General features: G+C 41.3%; 1 protein-coding gene across 5 annotated transcripts in view; it reads left to right on the top strand.

Annotated features, from left to right (window-relative positions):
* Positions 1-19,496, top strand: part of myo16 (myosin XVI) — a 101,981-nt gene that overhangs the window by 62,098 nt on the left and 20,387 nt on the right. For all 5 annotated transcript variants that reach the window (XR_016115799.1, XM_089002779.1, XM_089002780.1 and 2 more), the window contains 6 exons: positions 1,148-1,348; positions 3,098-3,173; positions 6,133-6,323; positions 8,897-8,977; positions 11,950-12,155; positions 19,253-19,355. Coding sequence is in view for 4 of the 5 variants with exons in the window: in XM_089002779.1 (XP_088858905.1) it covers positions 1,148-1,348; positions 3,098-3,173; positions 6,133-6,323; positions 8,897-8,977; positions 11,950-12,155; positions 19,253-19,355 (858 nt within the window). In the remaining variant the exon portion in view is untranslated. The remainder of the gene's footprint in view (positions 1-1,147; positions 1,349-3,097; positions 3,174-6,132; positions 6,324-8,896; positions 8,978-11,949; positions 12,156-19,252; positions 19,356-19,496) is intronic.

Raw genomic sequence — 19,496 nt, 5'->3', positions numbered from 1 at the left:
TACCTCAGTTTACGAACCCCTTGGTTTACGGACTTTTCGGTTTACGAATGTTAAATTTATGAAAATGTTACCTTAGCATATGAACTTTTTTTGGGATACACACGGGGCTGCCTCTATTAGTGATATGTCATTCGCGAACGAGCCTGTTCTTCGAACAACATAACAACTATTCCCCGCCCCCAGTCTTCGGTTAAAGCCACGTGATTGGTCAGGAAGACAGCAATGGGGGGGAGTGGGGTTTACAGATAGAGATTTAAGCCGTTCTTCAAAAAGAAAATGGCTGCCGACTTTTTTGTCCTCTATTCCCCGACCCCAGTTTTCGGTTAAAGCCACGTGATTGGTCAAGAACGCAGCAGTGAGGGGAGATGGTTTAAACATTAAAGAGACAGCCAGACGACAGTGAGAGAGTTTCAACTTTGAAAGTTCAAAGGCAGAGTGTAGACTGCAAGGTTAAAATATTCATTCAACAAATAACTCGCACAAGCCATCTGTACACTTGATGCAAAACGCTATCAACCCAGCTAGACAACACAATTGATGAGGAACTAGATAAAATTATCACAGAGAAAGCACCTACAAGGGATCATTCCTCAAGATGGTGAAAGAAGAAGGTTACGTTCCTCATCGTGTTTAATGCTGAGGAAACCGGCCACTCCATTCCATCAAGCCATCAACCCCCAACACAAAGGTAAATAAAACGACTTTATTATACTGTACAGTTTATTTCTTTAATTAGAATACCATAGCACATTTATTATACATAAAATAAGGTATATTTTGTGTAGTTTTAAGGCTTAGAAAATTAGAAAGTAGAACATTATGTTTCATGGGGACATGGGAACTGATTATTCCCATTTTAATGGTTTCCGATGGGAAATTCATTTTTGGGACACACACTTTTTGCCTTACACACTCTGTCTGGGAACCAATTAAATCCGTAAGCCAAGATATCACTGTACTGTCAGTTGGACACATCGAAGTAAACCGAATGAATAGAAATAATCCACATCATCAAATGAAAATCCTGCATTGTGCATTTTATGCAGTTAAATAAATGGTGTGTTGAATCGACTCAATTTTAGTTCACCTGGCTGCATAAAATAAAATCACTGTTGTATCACAATGTTGGCGTCTCTTTGCCAAACAGAAGCCTCAAGGATTGCTCAGCGTTTTGGATGAGGAGACTCAGAGTCTTTGGCCGACGGAGCAGAACCTCTACAAGAGGTTGTCCACCCAGCTTGAGCCCAACCCGACGTACAGCCTCTCTTTCACCACCAAGGATGGCAACGGAAACCCTCCACCCAAAGATCAAGGCCCCACTTTTATCGTTCGCCACTATACCGGCCAGGTCAGTAAAATCAACGCCAAGCATGACATGGTTGAGGAATACAATTTCTTCTGTAATAGCAGTGCTGTATAGAAATGACGTTGAAATTGAATATAATATTGCCACTTTATGGTAGAATCTGCTCTCGTTTCCATTTAAAGGACAACCGACGCGTCCGGACAAGTAAAATCACTTCAAATGACTTATACCAAGCGTATTTTACCGCATATAGCTATATATTTTACGTTTTAAGACTTGCGCTGAATATTCAGGAAGTCTTGTTTTTGAGTTGGTGACGATACGTACTGTGACGTCACGGTAGGTATCGTCACTGACCGAGAAAGCGACACAATGCATTTTGGGTACTTTGTTTGGTCTGAAAACTTCGTGTTGATGGCGAAATTTGAAGGAAAACACATAAATAAAGCAATGGTGAATCGTTGTGTGTTCCACCAAGACTACTATTTGATACTAGTTGACACAAATTCCAGCAGACAAATCAGTCCATTTCCAATGGAGCTGGGGCGCCATCTTGTGCATTTTCTGGGACGCTACATTTCAGTCCAGATACCTCAAAATGGCACGGAATAAATTCTTAAATCGATTGCAAACTTGTATGCTTTCCTCTTCAGAACTATTTGAATCATATTCATAACTGGATGAGTCCCAAGAAAGCATCTTCTCCGAATCTGAAGCCATTGTTTTGATTCTAGAGCAAGGCAAGACGTCCTGGTGTGACATCACAAACAAGGGGGCGGGACCTTCTGAAAATGAAACTTTATGAAGTCATTTTGAAGTAGTTTTGGGACACTTTAAGTCATTTTTATTGGTGTTTTTCATTTGACTAAAAATATCAGCCTGTGTGTTTTGTGTATTTTAGATGCTATAAAACGTTTTTCTTATGTCAGTTAGCAAACAAAAAAATGGTGTTGGTTGTCCTTTAATAGTCAACGTTTGGCTCAAAAGTTCTTTCCTTGTCTTATAATGCTTTTCCATCGGCAAAAGCGGAAAAAAAATTACAATTCCTGCTCAACAAGCCTTGCAAAACCTCTCACAGTATCCAACGCAAGTTGAGCAAAGCTCAAATTTGAGAAAAAGTTGAGAAAAGCTGCTCAGCGGAATTGGGATAGACATTGTTACATACAATACCTGAGAAGATTTGTGCATGAAATCCAAACCCGACAGTTAACTAATTATAAATGGCCGCTGCAGAGCACAATCAGCGGATGTCTTCTTCAATGAACAGTGCTACCGAGCAATATAGCTAACCGTCCATTTTAATCCGAATTAATCAGGTCTTATGAGTTGTATACATGTAATTCATTGAAGAAAACTTACCAAAGGTAGAATATGGTGCAATCATCATGCTTTCATAGCGCCATTCTTTCATCTGAAATGCAAAATGGTCTGAAAGCCATTTTTATTAACTGACTTATTAACTTATTAACATTGACCCAGTCACTCTTTATCATTTGATATAATGAAGTCGTTGTGTGTCATATAAAAAGTAACGTTTCATTAGTGTCCTGTATTAGAAAGATATGAATAGGAAAATCATTATCAATGTAAAAAAAAACAAAACAACCTTTTCTTTTCTTCCTAAGTCATGTCCAAAACGTAAAACGGAACATTTTAATGACAATTCATTTGAAACTGTGCCATGTTGTACTTATCTGTTTCAAGCCATGATGTTTTCCCAATGGAAAAAAATGAGAGAAGACAATTCTAATTCTGTGTTGTTGTTTTGTTTTTTTTCTTCTTTTTTTCCAGATTGCATATGACCTCACAGGATCACTCATGAAAAACAAGGACTCCCTTCCTCAGAACATCTTGTCTACGATGAAGTGTGAGTACTCACTGGGCAGCGTGCATATGAGCGCATTGTTGCGTCAGCGCATACTTGATCACAAAGATCCACTCATGTCTAAACCAACAGCGCTTCAGTGTGTGTGTGTGTTTGTGTGTGTGTGTGTGTGTGTGTGTGTGTGTGTGTGTGTGTGTGTGTGTGTGTGTGTGTGTGTGTGTGTGTGTGTGTGTGTTTGACGAGTCTTGTGAGGACCACTAACATTTTATACCATACGTAATGAGTACATTTTTGACAAGTGAGGACCTTTTGACCCGTTCTCACAAGTTTTTCGTTCTAAAGGCTTCTAGAGCAGAGGTCCCCAACCCCCGGGCCGCGGACCGGTACCGGTCCGTGGGTCATTTGGTACCGGGCCACTTCGAAAGAATAAATAATTTACATAAAATGAAAAATTACCAGATTGCATCCGTCTATGACTTACTCTTGACATATGTCAAAACGCTTGTGTAGGTCACGTGATACATACCGCTAAAATTAGCCCACCGTAAGCTAGCAAAATGAGTAAAAAACAAACGTCTTTGGAAAGTTTCTTTATCCGCCGGTCCGTGAAAATAGTGTCTGACATTAAACCGGTCCGTGGCGCAAAAGAGGTTGGGGACCACTGTTCTAGAGGGTCTATATATATGCATCTGTTACAGAGAGGTCCTCACAAATGCACTCAACATGATTTTTGGTGTGTATTTCATTTCACTTGGATACACACACTTTTTACTCACTGTGTGTGTTTATGTGTGTGTGTGTGCGTAGTTAATAAGAGGAAAAAGTTCATACCACAAAAAGTAAAATGATATTTTAACCAAATTCACAACAGGGGTGAGGACTTTGAATGTACCCATTCAAAAACCTCACTCCTGCTGTTATTTCAGTTTCAAGTCCACTTTTTATTTATTTGTTTTTAAAGTTGAAGTGGGAAATGGGGTGACATTTAGTGTTCAAATGTAACACTTGTTCTTCTATAAACTTATCAGCAACGGTGGTCCTCACTCCTTATCTGGAGTTATCTGGACCTCACAAAACCATTGAAACGGGAGTATGTGTATGTGTGTGTGTGTGTCCGTGTGTGAGATTCAGACAGCAGTGTCTGTGTAGGTGTATTGTCGATGAAGGTGCCAGATGTGAGGTGTCTCAGCTCAGGGACACAGACGAGTCGTTGTGCGACTGCCAGACTTGCTTGTGCGTCCAGCAACCTTAATTGCTTCAATTTCCATGATGTGGCTAATCTTCATTCACACTCAGCCCTTGTCTTCCTCACCCATAGTGGACGGGGGCGGGCATTCAAATGACAAACAGATATGCAGAGGTTAACACGGAGATCTTATTTTTCTCCCTTTTCTTCTTCATTTCCAAGTGCGCTGTTTATGACAAATAGTCATCATTGGTATGCAGAGTTTGTTTTGAAAAGTTAGAGAGTCTGATCATCGCAATGAATTGCAAAGTGAGAGGGAATTAGGTTGGTCATTTTTCAGTGGTTTGGATAAAATCATAAATTGCAATTTAAAACAAAATTGAGACAAATTCCCAACAGACAAATCAGCCCATTTCCAACAGAGCTTGGGCGCCATCTTGTGCATTTTCTGCGACGCTACATTGCAGTCCACACGCCTCAAAATGACACGGAAGGACTTCTTTAATCGATTGCAAACATTTATGCTTTCCTCTTCAGAACTATTTCAATCATATTCATAACTGATGAATAACAAGAAAGTATCTTCTCCGAATCTGAAGTTTTGATTCTCGAGCAAGGCAAGACGACCTGGCGTGACGTCACGAACAAGGGGGCGGGACCTTCTGAAACTCGCCATTTCCGAGGTCATTTTGAAGCAGTTTTGGGACACTTTAAGTCATTTTTATTGGTGTTTTTCATTTGACTAAAAATATCAGCCTGCGTGTTTTGGGTATTTTAGATGCTATAAAACGTTTTTTTTCTGATGTCAGTTAGGAAACAAAAAAATGGTGTTGGTTGTCCTTTAAGATACTTTGACAGACTGACTGTTGGTTACATGATGACCCAAAGTTGGTGCCCTGAGTTAGCCCCTCTTGACAGGCAGTATTTTAATGTGAATAAGAAGCACGCGTACCCTCACCGTGTGCCAGTTTTATTTTATATGCGGCCTTGCGGCTTCCTCTCTAAGCCCTTAAGCTTCTACAAGTTGATGAGATCAATGTAAGTGATTGCTTTAAATGAAGAGACAATTAGCTCTGAAGCGCTGTGTAATTAAATCCCTAAATTGCTTAAATGATGTTTTTTTTTCTTTGCTCATTAGCTGACTGTAATCAAATATTCCCTCTTATGCACTTTAGTTGGCATGTGTTGTTCACTAAGTCTTCCGCTGACATTCATCGGTTGACCAGAAGCGGCGCTACGCTACCTTTTAACCGCTATATCGGACTTTTTGGATTGGATTGGATTAGCCTTTATAAATCTTGGAGTGGAGAAATGTACATTTCACAGCAGCAAAGTGATGAAAGTAAGAGGAAAGGAAGAAGTAGAAAAACAAAATGCAGGACAGGCTGCAAAGACAGCCAATCTCGCGGCGCCATGAGCCCTTGGCTCCTTTGGCTTTCCCACCTCGACCAGACATGTCCATCTGTTGTTTACAAGAATAAAGTAGTCTTTTTGGTTCACCACTTTGGTCCCTGGCTGATGTTTCATCGTAAAACTCCGTAGAGCCAGAACCAGAAAGAGATACATCATTTTTTCCAACATTGAGAAATAAAGTCGATTCTAATTTGAAGGTCCCACACTTCCTCTCTGTGGTTTCACATAAAAACCACTCCACATAAACGTCACGTTTCTTATGACATGGAAACGTTTTGTTCCAAACGTGCCCGCTAATTGTTTACATCAGACCCTCCCCACCTGCCATGATTCTTCTCTCCCTGTTTCCACCAATGCCCTTGCTTCTCTTTCATGCTTGTTTATGTGTTTCGTACCCTGCAGCCAGCGAGAGTGTGTTGCTGCGGCAGCTCTTCCTGGCCAAGTCGACTCAGACTGGTTCGCTGGTCCCAGCAGCTCAAGGTCAGGTCGGGTTCAGGGGCTCCAAAGCTTTACTGCTGCTCAACAGGATCCCACCAGCCAACTTGGCTAACGTGCCTCCTCAACCACATCGGGTGTTTCGTGACCTCACCAAGGTATCGTTTGGTACCAGATTTGCTCTTTCACAGATCTCAAATCTCATGTATGCCACATCCTGTTCGGTTTGTTGAGTTTGGTGCCTGAAAGGACAACCGACGCCTCCAGACTAGTTGTGTCCATAATTTGTAAAATGACTTCAAATGACTTCTACTGAGCATATTTTACAAATATTCCATATAGCATATAGCTAAATTTTATGTTTTAAGACTCACGCTGAATATTCAGGAAGTCTTGTTTTCGAGTTGATAACGATCCCCACGTGACGTCACTAAAGGAACGCCCCTGACCAAAAAAAAGACACATTGTAGCAGTCCTTCCATCACGTCAATATATTTTGCTGTACTTGTTTGGTCTGAAAACTTCGTGTTTATCCGTGTTGATGGCGAAATTAGAAGGAAAAGTCATGAATAACACAATGGTGAATCGTATTGGGTTGCACCAAGACTACTATTTGATACTAGTTGACACAAATTCCCAGGAGACAAATCAACCCATTTCCAACAGAGCTTGGGCGCCATCTTGTGCATTTTCTGGGACGCTACATTGCAGTCCAGACGCCTCAAAATGACCCGGAAAGACTTCTTTAATCGATTGCAAACATTTATGCTTTCCTCTTCAGAACTATTTGAATCATATTCATAACTGGAAGAGTAACAAGAAAGCATCTTATCCGAATTTGAAGCCATTGTTTTGATTTTCGAGCAAGGGAAGACGTCTTGGCGTGATGTCACGAACTGGGGGCGGGACTTTCTGAAAATCCCCAATTTGCGCTCAATTTTTTTGCAGTTTTGGGACACTTTAACTCATTTTTATTGGTGTTTTGCATTTGACTAAAAATATCAGCCTGCGTGTTTTGGGTATTTTAGATGCGATAAAACGTTTTCACGTCAGTTACAAAACAAATGTCAGTTAGGAAACAAAAAGAATGGTGTCAGTTGTCCTTTAATTGATGAGTGGAAGGATGTCCAAGATACAGCCAGTCATGAGCTCTTTAATTACGAACGACAGAGCTCACAATCAATGAAAAAAGAGGAATGGTATTTTTAGAAGGGAAAAAAAACATGCCGACCTAATTTAAACTTCTTCCCATCATAGGCTATTTATAAACCAATGGGAATTAGATTTGTTTGTATGGCCCAAACCGACAAAAATAAATAAACAAAACCTTACAATACAGCCATGTGTATGCACACACACACACAGACACACACACATGCACACACACAAACATACACACTTGCAATCTGGGCACAATAGAGATGACACAAAATGTTTCTCATGGTATTCGATCTTAACTAAAATCATCTTTGAACAAATCATGTGGTGCATTCAAATTTTTCCATTTCGTATGTTTGGTTGTTTTGAAAACCTCCTTTCACTCATGCACATGTGACTGAAGACACTTCCTGCCCATATCACCTCCTGAGGGTATGGCTTTCTGTCTCTGTGGCTCATTCGCCATTTAGCACACTGGTTTACATCAGGACCCTTAAAACGGTCCTGTGTGTGTGTTTGTATGACTAGTCTTGTGAGGACCACTAACATTTTATACCATACGTAGTGAGGACATTTTTGACAAGTGAGGACCTTTAGGCCGATCCTCTCAACTTTTTCATTCTAAAGGCTTCTAGAGGGTCTCTATATGCATCTGTTAAAGTTTCAGCGAGGTCCTCACAAATTCACCCAAAATGATTTTTTTGGTGTGTATTTTCATTTCACTAGGATTCACACACTTTTTACTCACTGTGTGTGTTTATGTGTGTGTGTGTGTGCGTGTTTAATGAGAGGAAAAAGTTCATACCACAAAAAGTAAAAATATATTTTAACCAAATTCACTACAGGGGTGAGGACTTTGAATGTACCCAATAAGAAACCTCTCTCCTGCTGTTATTTCAATTTCAAGTCCACTTTTTATTTCTTTGTTTTTAAAGATGGGAAATGGGATGACGTTTAGTGTTCAAATGTAACACTAGTTCTTCTCTAAACTTATCAGCAACGGTGGGCCTCACTCCTCTTGAGTTATCCGGACCTCACAAAAGCATTGACACAGGAATGTGTGTGTGTGTGTGTGTGTGTGCGTGCGTGCATGCGTGTGTGTGTGCGTGCATTTGTATGTGTGTGTGTGTGTGTGTATATCACATCTCGCGTGGTGTCATAATGGCTTTGTGAATTTTTCTTTCAAATAAAATGAAGATTTTAATGCTGTCACTGAAAAGTCAAATCCAACGCAATGTGGTGCTCACTGAACTGAGGTCTCGTGAGGTAAGGCAATATCATGCACTGACAGGGGTGGCAACGGTTTCATCGTCAATAAGCAAAACATACCAAAAAAGGAGTGAAAGGATTTACGTGTACGCCTGCACTGATGATAAACGCATTTCTAAACTGCACATCACAATATGGAATGTGTTCTCGGTCAATCCCCAATTTGTCTTTAAACCATTTAAGATTAGGGTTGGGTTGCCATGGTAATGAGAGCTAGTCTCCATATCACACTTGGAAATATCCAAATGATTTTAACGCGCTTTGAAGTTACTCATGTGTCTATCTGATTTTGATTGTTTGTCAGATCTTAAAGAAGAAAAGCTCCAGCTCCTTCCTTCAACGTCTAGAACGCTGCGGACCCGATACAGTGGCGGTCCAGTTGAGGGTAACGACATTCACTGCATCAGTCACTCATGAAATGTTGATGATTGGATTGGATTAGCCTTTATTAGTCTTGCAGTGGAGAAATTTACATTTCACAGCAGCAAAGTGATGGAAAGAATACCCAAAACATGCAGTATGATATTTTAATTCAAATGCAAAACACCAATAAAAATGCCTTAAAGTGTCCCAAAACTGCTTCAAAATGACCTCGGAAATAGCGAGTTTCAGAAGGTCCCGCCCCCAGTTCGTGACGTCACGCCAAGACGTCTTGCATTGCTGGAGAATCAAAAAAATGTCTTCAGATTCGGAGAATATGCTTTTTTGTTACGCCTCCAGTTATGAATATGATTCAAATAGTTGTGAAGAGGAAAGCATACATGTTTGCAATCGATTAAAGAATTTATTTCGTGCCATTTTGAGGCAACATTGGGGGGAAATGTCTCACCCAAAAAAAGAGGCACAAAATGGCGACCTCCTGTGGCCACCTCCGTTTCCACAGGCTGATAAATCCCTTATATGGAGCTTGGACACCCTCTTCTGGCGGCTTTTAGGTGCAACACAACGTTTTCAGACCAAACAATACAGCAAAATACATTGACGTGATGGAAGGACTGCTACAATGTGTCTTTTTTCGGTGTGGGGCGTTCCTTTAGTGACGTCACATAGGGACTCGTCCTCAACTCAAAAACAAGACTTCCTGAATATTCAGCGCGAGTCTTAAAACGTAAAATATAGCTATATGCGGTGGAATCTTTGTAAAATACGCTCAGTAGAAGTCATTTGAAGCCATTTTACAAATTATGGACACAACTTGTCCGGAGACGTCGGTTGTCCTTTAAGGTTCCCGTATTCTACGCCCGTAATTAGACTTCCAGAATGGAGCAGTCTGTGTGTCACCTGGAGTCATTCATGTCAGTTGTACGTACATCAATGCATGTCATGGTATTATACAGTAAAACTATTGTGTGTGCATTGTACATTGTACAACCACGGTGGGAAGGATGTGATGTCCTGTTTTTAGATTAAACTGGGGTGTAAACAAAGGAATGAGTGTCGAAATGTCTGCGTATGGTGCACAGACAATTGCTCACCCACGCAGCGTAGAGCGAACGTTGGCCTGTATAATCATTTTTCCAAGGATTCAACATTTGTGGCTTGCTTTTTACTCAGAATAATTGCCCGCGTGGTAAATTTGACTGTCATACTTGAAAGCCCGACATTGCGTCGTAAAACCGCGAGGCTTTGAATGAATCTGTAACATTGACAACAATATCAGTTAAAGGACAACCGACACCATTTTTTTGTTTCCTAACTGACATCAGAGAAACGTTTTATAGCATCTTAAATACCCAAAACACGCAAGATGATATTTTTTGTCAAATGCAAAACACCAATAAAAATGACTGAAAGTGTCCCAAAACTACTTCAAAATTACCTCAGAAAGTTTCTATTTCAGAAGGTCCCGCCCCATTGTTCGTGACGTCACACTAGGACGTCTTGCTTTGCTCGAGAATCAAAACAATGGCTTCAGATTCTGAGAAGATGCTTTCTTGTTACTCATCCTGTTATGAATATGATTCAAATAGTTCTGAAGAGGAAAGCATACATGTTTGCAATCGATTAAATAATTTATTCCGTGCCATTTTGAGGCAATAGTGGGGGGAAATGTAGCACTAAAAAGAGGCAGAAAATGGCGACAAAGCTCCGTGTAAGGAATTAATCTGCCCGTTTCCACAGGCTGATTAATTCCTTACACGGAGCTTTGTCGCCCTCTTCTGCCTCTTTTTGGCGCAACACAACATTTTCAGACCAAACAAGTACAGCAAAATGCATTGACGTGATGGAAGGACTGCTACAACGTGTCCTTTTTTTGGTCAGGAGCGTTCCTTCAGTGACGTAGGTTGAGGACTCGTCACCAACTCAAAAACAAGACTTCCGGAATATTCAGCGTGAGTCTTAAACCGTAAAATATAGCTATATGCGGGAAAATCTTTGTAAAATACGCTCAGTAGTAGTCATTTGAAGTGATTTTACAAATTATGGACACAACTTATCTGGAGGCGTCGGTTGTCCTTTAAGAGAGGGGAAGCGCTTTGCCTGCTGGTGATTCAAGTCCGCCGAACGTGCCTCGGAGAAGCGGCGCCTGTGCTTTAAATGCAACCAGTGTGCTTTACAATCACAGTGGCATTTTGGGCGCGTGGTCCAAGAGTCCCTTGGGGGAGTTGGCGACGGGGGCGCTGGTGAGAGTAGGTTGAAGAATGACGCTGTACCACGCTTGAAGCCCTCCCCATGAATGAATGAACAATGGACGGCATGCTCTGTGTGACGCGCATCCTTCCTATGCTGCCAGAACGCACGCATTCTCCGACGTAAGGCCCGTTGAGGGCTCAGAGTTGAGGGGGAGTGGGAATTGTAAGGTATGCGGAGCGTGAGGTTGACGTTTGGGGAGTGGCGAAGCATGCAGTTGTTTTCAAGTTGAAGTATGCGTGAGTACAATGGAGTATTGGGGCAGCACTGAAATGAAAATGAATAAAGGAGGTTGTTCTCAAAAGAAGACACGCTCATACTTATCATATCTCAGAATCAGAATCATCTTTATTGCCACACAAGGAATTTGTTTTCGGTAGAATACGCTGCACTAGTATCTTCATCAAAAAATTGTAAAGTGGCACTAGACAGTTCTATTTGGGCTACTGAGGGGAGTAGCTGGAAAAGGTGGTGGGCAGGGTGCGGAGGGTCCAGTAGGATTTTCCGCACCCTAGTTTGGATTCTTGCAGTTTCATACATAACATTTGCGCAGTAAAATGAATTAGAACTTGAAAAAAAAATATACCACCAGGTCCATCAGAGAATCTCATTTTCTTCTCTCGTGTCAAACAAAGAACAGACTTTATGAAACACATTGTAGGTCATCATTCACAGCACAATCTTGCCTTATCGTAACGTACCCTTTTTCCCTCTTCTTCCATGCAGAACTCATTGTCAGAGGTCATCAGCAAGTTGCAAGCTTCCATAGCCCACTTTGTGGAGTGCATGCGCCCCAACACCAGCGGTCAGCCCGACACCTTCGACAGCTCCCACATGTCTGCACAATTGCGACACGTCGGCGTGCTTGACATGGTGCGCACTTTCCGTTACGGCTATCCCGTGCGCCTGTCCTTTCCCGGCTTCCTCAACAGGTCAGTGTGAATGAGGTTTTGCTTTTATTGAATACGGTGAAAATGCAGCATTAATTGAGAAAATAATGTGTGTGGGGGGGGAAAAATGTTAAGATGCAGGCATTGGCTGGACCTTTAAAGGACAACCGACGCCCCCGGACAAGTTGCATCCATAATGTGTAAAATCACTTCAAATGACTTCTACTGAGCGTATTTTACAAAGATTCCACCACGTTCAGGAAGTCTTGTTTTTGAGTTGGTGACGATACCTACCGCGACGTCACGTCTGGAACGCCCCTGACCGAGAAAGCGACACGCAATGCATTTTGGGTACTTTGTTTGGTCTGAAAACTTCGTGTTGATCCGTATTGGTAGCGAAATTAGAAGGAAAACTCATAAATAATGCGATAGTGAATCATTGTGTTGCACCAAGACTACTATTTGATACTAGTTGACACAAATTCCCAGCAAACAAATCAGCCCATTTCCAACGGAGTTTGGGCGCCATCTTGTGCATTTTCTGGGAAACGAATGTTCGTTTAGAAATTTGCATACTCTGCACCGGCAGCCAATCAGAAGCCTGCTTTGTGATTCGGACTATACCGTGACTGTAAAGTGTACTTGAGAGTTTTGAAAGCCGCTTAGAAAGAGGAGTCCAACATTGCAAACATTGTATACTATGACGATAAATGACAACTGGAGCGAAATCTTCAGCAAGGGGTATTTACCATAAATTAAGCAAGGGAGCATTTGTGGTAGGTACTTCCTTAATTTTAGAAAATCCTTTATACTTTGCCACTATGTTTTATTTTATTTTTTTTTACTGTTAGTCGTTTTATTGTGTTTCAAATTGTGAAAAATGGGGGCAAGCAACTTCTCAGAGTTGTCTGCCCGGGTGTCCACTAACTTTTTGTCATGAGTTTTTAGACACTGCTAGTTCTAAGAATGTGAAGAACAGGGAAAGAGTAAAATGCCAAAGAGATATTTAATAGAATCATCCTCTGTACTTCCTGGTAAAACTTATGGAGGGAAAAAAAAACTATTTTGACACCGCAAGAAAACTACGCTGAGGCAAAGTGGTAAGAGCAGCGATGCAGTTAAGAAAAGAGGTGTACTAATAACGTAAAATTGAAGTACCGGGACATGGAGACCTCACACAAAACTGACTCACTGCTTAATGCGCCCGTGTCACGTTGACATGAGAAATGTGATAGTGCCATTCATTAGCTCCAATGGACTCCCATCATCCTCCTAAAGTGAACCTATTCCAGGTCATAATGTGCTTCTAAAAACAACAAGGAAGGTTGCCATGACTTCTGGATGCTGATGCTTCTCTGCCTGCGAGTCATCCATTAAAAAAAATGACATCATCAACAGCAGGGATTCTCAAAGTCTTTGGTCCTTACAAGGGATAATGTTTTCCAAAGAGCTCCGAATAATCTTGGCATTAATTAAATAATATCTACTGGGTGCCCCACTAAAAGCCTTGGGAATGATTTACCCAAACTACAGTAAAGTCTCGTTATATCGATATCGGATATATTGATAGTCCCGGTTATATCGATATTTTTTCGGACTCCCTTGAATATCGATATAACGAGACTTTACTGTATTTATGATCTGTTTCACATAAGAGCGACTTAAAGGACAACTGACCACACTTTTTTGTTTCCTAACTGACATCAGAAAAACGTTTTATAGAATCTAAAATACCCAAAATATGCAGTATGATATTTTTAGCCGAATGCAAAATACCAATAAAAATGACTTAAAGTATCCAAAATCTGCAAAAAAAAATTGAGCTGCGAATTGGGTATTTTCAGAAAGTCCCGCCCCCAGTTTGTGATGTCACGCCAAGACGTCTTGCATTGCTGGAGAATCAAAACAATGGCTTCAGATTCGGAGAATATGCTTTCTTGTTACACATCCAGTTATGAATATGATTCAAATAGTTCTGAAGAGGAAAGCATACATGTTTGCAATCGATTAAATAATTTATTCAGTGTCATTTTGAGGTATCTGGGGGGGAAATGTCAAAGTCAAAGTCAGCTTTATTGTCAAATATGCTAATATGCATGACATACAGCACAGATGAAATTACTGTCCTCTCGGACCCAGCATGCAAGACACTTATAATTACTTTAACAAACATAAACATGAAAACGCCAATTTGCCGGGAGAGGGGAGCCGCTGTGTGTTCACGCGCCGCCATCTTGGGAAAAAAACCTTGGAATTTTTGTCAGCGAATATCAAATAGATGCTCGGTGCAACACACAACGATTCACCATCGTGTTATTTATATGTTTTCCTTCTAATTTCGCCATCAACACGGATCAACACGAAGTTTTCAGACCAAACAAAGTGCCGCTACAACGTGTCCTTTTTTCGGTCAGGAGCGTTCCTTCAGTGACGTAGGGTGAGGACTCGTCGCCAACTCAAAAACAAGACTTCTTGAATATTCAGCGCTAGTCTTAAAACGTAAAATATAGCTATAAGCGGTGGAATCTTTAAAAAATATGCTCAGTAGAAGTCATTTGAAGCGATTTTACAAATTCGGTTGTCCTTTAAGTGGCAATGTACACGATTAAAAAAAAAAACAAGTGTGTCTGGTCCAGGTGACATGTATAACCCCCTCCTGGTCTCAGCCTCGACTCATGGACCTACTATTTTTCTTTTTCTCTTTCCCAAGGGACTCTTGTTCTTATTTTTTGCCCGAGTACTGATTTAATCTCTTTTTCCATTTATCCCCCTTTGAAGATCTGGTCGTAGCCCATGACCAAATCATACAACAGAGCAATCAGTCAACGCAGTAATGTTGAATATTTCTTTATTCTTGTTAACACAAATCTAAACGTACACACACACACACACACATGGCGCTGTGACCATGCAGGGTGCTTCCCTAAAGTCATAGCGGCCAGTATTCGGGGAATTACATTAGTGTCCTGGCAACTGGAGATTTATGAGTAAATCTATTTTACCATTGCTTTTATTTGCCTTTTATGATACTCTCCGTTTTGTGGTCAGATTTATTTCCTGACAGTTGTGCGAGGTCAAATACTGTCTGTGTTTTGTGTCGCTCGTGTAAATCCCGGCCCATCTTTTGTGTCTCTGCATTTCTTCACGGAGCACTTGAGACAACTCCATCACACAGTGAGTGGGTAGTGACAAGTGGGCCCACGTTGCTGCTGCCTGGCGGGTAAACACGCATTATGTAGCGCGTTTAGCTGAGTCGCGGCGCGATGGGGCTTTTCTGATGCTATAAGGCTAGAAATATTAAGCCACGGATATTACGTTTGAGTGCTTGAAAAATCCCCACATTTTTTTTGGATTCATTTACGTTTCTCACTGGATGAGCTTTTGTTAAATCTGCGTGACGTTTTAATTGACTTTGGAGATGGACGAACTTCAAATTGGGTGACTTTTGCGTTAAGGAACCCTTAAGGAACAACCGACGCCTTAATGTCCATAATTTGTAAAATGGCTTCAAATGACTTCTCCTGAGCGTATTCTACAAAGATTCCACCGCATATAGCTATATTTTACCTTTGAAGACTCACGCTGAATATTCCGGAAGTCTTGTTGTTGAGTTGGTAACGCGTCCTCACGTTACGTCACTGAAGGAACGCCCCTGACCGAAAAAAGGACACATTGTAGCAGTCGTTCCATCACGTCAATGCATTTTGCTGTACTTTGTTTGGTCTGAAAACTTCATGTAGCAAGAAAAAGAGGCAGAACAGGGCGACAAAGCTTTTCCACCGGCTGATTAATTCCTTACACGGAGCTTTGTCGCCCTCTTCTGCCTCTTTTTGGTGCTACATTTTCCGCCCCCAGATACCTCAAAATGGCACGGAATAAATTATTTTATCGATTGCAAACATGTATGCTTTCCTCTTCAGAACTATCTGAATCATATTCATAGATGTGTAACAAGAAAGCATGTTCTCCGAATCTGAAGCCATTGTTTTTTTTCTCCAGCAAGGCAAGATGTCTTGGGGTGACACCACGAACAAGGGGGCGGGATCTTCTGAAACTGGCCACTTCCGGTTTCAATTTGAAGTATTTTTTAGACACTTTAAATCATTTTATTGGTGTTTTGCATTTGACTAAAAATATCACCCTGCGTGTTTTGGGTATTTTAGATGCTATAAAACGTTTTTCTGAAGTCAGTTAGGAAACAAAAAAGTGGTGTCGGTTGTCCTTTAAGGCTTGTAAGATTGTGGAGTGGCCATCTTTGGTTTTGTTATCCCCATTGAGGGGGTCATGAGTTTACACTGCTCTTTTGTGTTTTATTGGCCCTCTGGGGCACCGCGGGCGCTGTCTGCCGAACTAGTATTTCCATATAGTAAGAGGGTTAGCCAGAGTTCAGGCGCAAATCAAGTACACCCACGCTAGTACAACAAAATGAGTGATTTATATCCACAGCCATCTGCTTGTTATATTTGCTTCTTTTGATGTATGTGTGAAATCGTCATCTCTGCATCAACAACCGCAACAGCGTTATGATTTGAAAATTGGATGCATGCGCGACGGCTGAAATATGCTCCAAGCTTTTGATACGATCCTTTTAATCAATCAATTTGTTAATTATGGGATAGGCGTGGCCCTTTTCGTTCCACTTGATTCTTAATTCCTCATTTGGACAAGTATGCATCCAACTTGGTAGTAATGCGTCGGGGAATACCCGTTTCTCTTCCAAAGGCCGCAAATGCATTTTCGGATGAATCTGGCTTTGAAGAACTTGACTGAACCTAATCCAACACCTTTGGAATGAACTTGAACAGACTGTGAGCTACCCCCCCCCCCCCCCATTCTCTCTCGGACCATTCCCACAGATGCACTTTAAAATCTTGTAAAAAAGTGTTCCAGAAAAGCTGTTACAACTGCACTGGGGCTGACCTTGAAAGCTGAACTTTAACTGAAGTGAGCAAAGAGGCTTCATTCTTTGGCACCACTGCCAGATGTTTCCCAATGTAATCCAATGAGTAAAAAGTAGGGGACATCGAGAAGACCGTAGCAATGTGGACTATATTGCGCTTTTTTTAACAAGTATAGTTGCAGTGTTTGAAATAACGTCTGCCCGGAGGCCCGGCGGCGTACAACTTTCAAAACTTCTCGGTCCGGGTGGCCGACAACTTCTTCAAGAAAAAAAAAAGATGTTTTTCAAATCAAACGTTTGCTTTATTCAATAAAGCAAAAGCTACAGGAAAACCGCTACAAGCCACGTGGACTCCTCTTTCTGAGCGCCTTTCAAAACTCTCAAGTACACTTTACAGTCACGGTATAGTCCGAAGCACGAAACAGGCTTCTGATTGGCTACCGTGCCGAGTATGCAAATTGCCAAACGAACGTTCGTTTGCATACTCGGCACGGCAGCCAATTAGAAGCCTGTTTCGTGCCATCATACCGTGACTGTAAAGTGTACTTGAGAGTTTTGAAAGGCGCTTAGAAAGAGGAGTCCACGTGGCTTTTATTAGACAACGCAAACATTGCGTTGTGCACCATGACGACAAATGACAACTGGAGATAAATCTTCAGTAAGGGATATTTACCATAAATTAAGCACCTTAAGACCCTCAAAGACATCAATTTGTCAAAAAATGAAATACAGTAAAGTCTCGTTATATCGATATTCAAGGGAGTCCGAAAAAATATCGATATAACCGGGACTATCGATATATCCGACCCTGTTTGCATGTAATTTTCTCCGTGCGTGCATAGAAATAGTATCCATATAACCGGGACTATCGATATATCCGATATCGATATGACGAGACTTTACTGTATATATAGAAATGTGAGATGTGTTTGGTCTGATAAAACATGACAACAAAATGAACAATACTTTCTGAAAATGAAAAAATCCAAATTGACCAGAACAGTTTTCAATCTTCACACTGATATACCATAAAATCTTCAGTAACCCCTTCCCGGGTGCGAACGAGTTGCTGAGTGGAAAGGTTTTGCACTCAGCGGGTCCTTATCTCGATGGTGAGTGGATGGACTGGTAACGTGGCCTTTGGAAATCCCACTGATTTATTGGTCTGCATTCCTTTGAGCTGCTTCAAAACCAATCTGTGTTGCTTCAAAATCTGTTGAGTTGATGGGACTTTCCAAATAGGTCTTTCATATTCACATTATTCCGGAATCTGGACCGTGACACATTTTTATCACGAAATGTCTCCATTTGTATAAACAGTGTTTGAAATAACGTCTGCCCAGAGGCCCGGAGCGTACAACTTTTACGTCGAGCATCCAACTTTCAAAACGTCTCGGCCCGGTTGGCCGACAACTTCTTCAAGAAAGAAAAACAAAAATATTTTCAAATCAAACGTTTGTTTCATTAAATAGAGCAAAAGCTACAAGCCACTTGGACTCCTCTTTCTAAGCTTTCAAAACTCCCAGGTACACTTTACAGTCACAGTATAGTCCGAAGCACGAAACAGGCTTCTGATTGGCTGCCGTGCTGAGTATGCAAATAGGCAAACAAATATTCATTTGGCAATTTGCATACTAGTCACGGCAGCCAATCAGAAGCCTGTTTCGTGCTTCGGACTATACCGTGACTGTAAAGTGTACTTGAGAGTTTTGAAAGGCGCTTAGAAAGAGGAGTCCATGTGGCTTTTAGCAGACAACGCAACGCAAACATGACGACAAACGACAACTGGAGCAAAATCTTCAGTAAGGGATATTTACCATAAATTACGCAAGGGAGGCTTTGTGATAAGTACTTCCTTCATTTAAAAAAATCCTTTATACTTCGCAACAATGTTTTTTTTTTTGCGATTAGTCGTCTTATTATGTTTCAAGTTGTGAAAAACGGGGCAGGCAACTTTTCAGAGTTGTCCGCTAACTTTTATACCAGGCACTGGTATAAACCAAACATGTCTCCATCCCAGACGAAAACCAGACCAATGTCTTCATCCAGTTGACCATTCATAGCCACAATTGCCCCAGGCAACCCAAAAAAGGAACAGATGCTGTTTTGCTGGTCTTTGACCTCCCTCCTCCTGACCTTTCGTCCGATTGTTTCTCTTGAACTAAAGCCTCGTCTTCAACTTGACCACTTTTTTTTCTTTCCTCTCCTCTAATGTTTTATTTATCTTTGTGCGTCTCAGATACAAAGATCTCACTTTCCCAACGCTTGTCGACAAAAGAAAACTGTCGGAGGAGGAGAAGTGTCGCTGTGTACTGCAGCAGACCAAACTGCAGGGATGGCAGGTGTGCGCCTTTTGCTGTCTTCCCATCGCTAACAAAAGATTTTGCTAAATGACTTAATCCTCTGACCTCCGCCTCCCTGTTTGTGAGAGATTCCTTGGAATCTTCGTCAACACGTTCCAGCTGTCCCACCTCATCATCATT

This window comes from Hippocampus bargibanti, linkage group LG08, assembly GCF_051943395.1.
Source record: "Hippocampus bargibanti isolate YZ-2025 linkage group LG08, ASM5194339v1, whole genome shotgun sequence".
Lineage (NCBI taxonomy): Eukaryota > Metazoa > Chordata > Actinopteri > Syngnathiformes > Syngnathidae > Hippocampus > Hippocampus bargibanti.
Note: the sequence above shows the minus strand (reverse complement) of the source record. Positions and strands in the feature narration are given on the sequence as shown.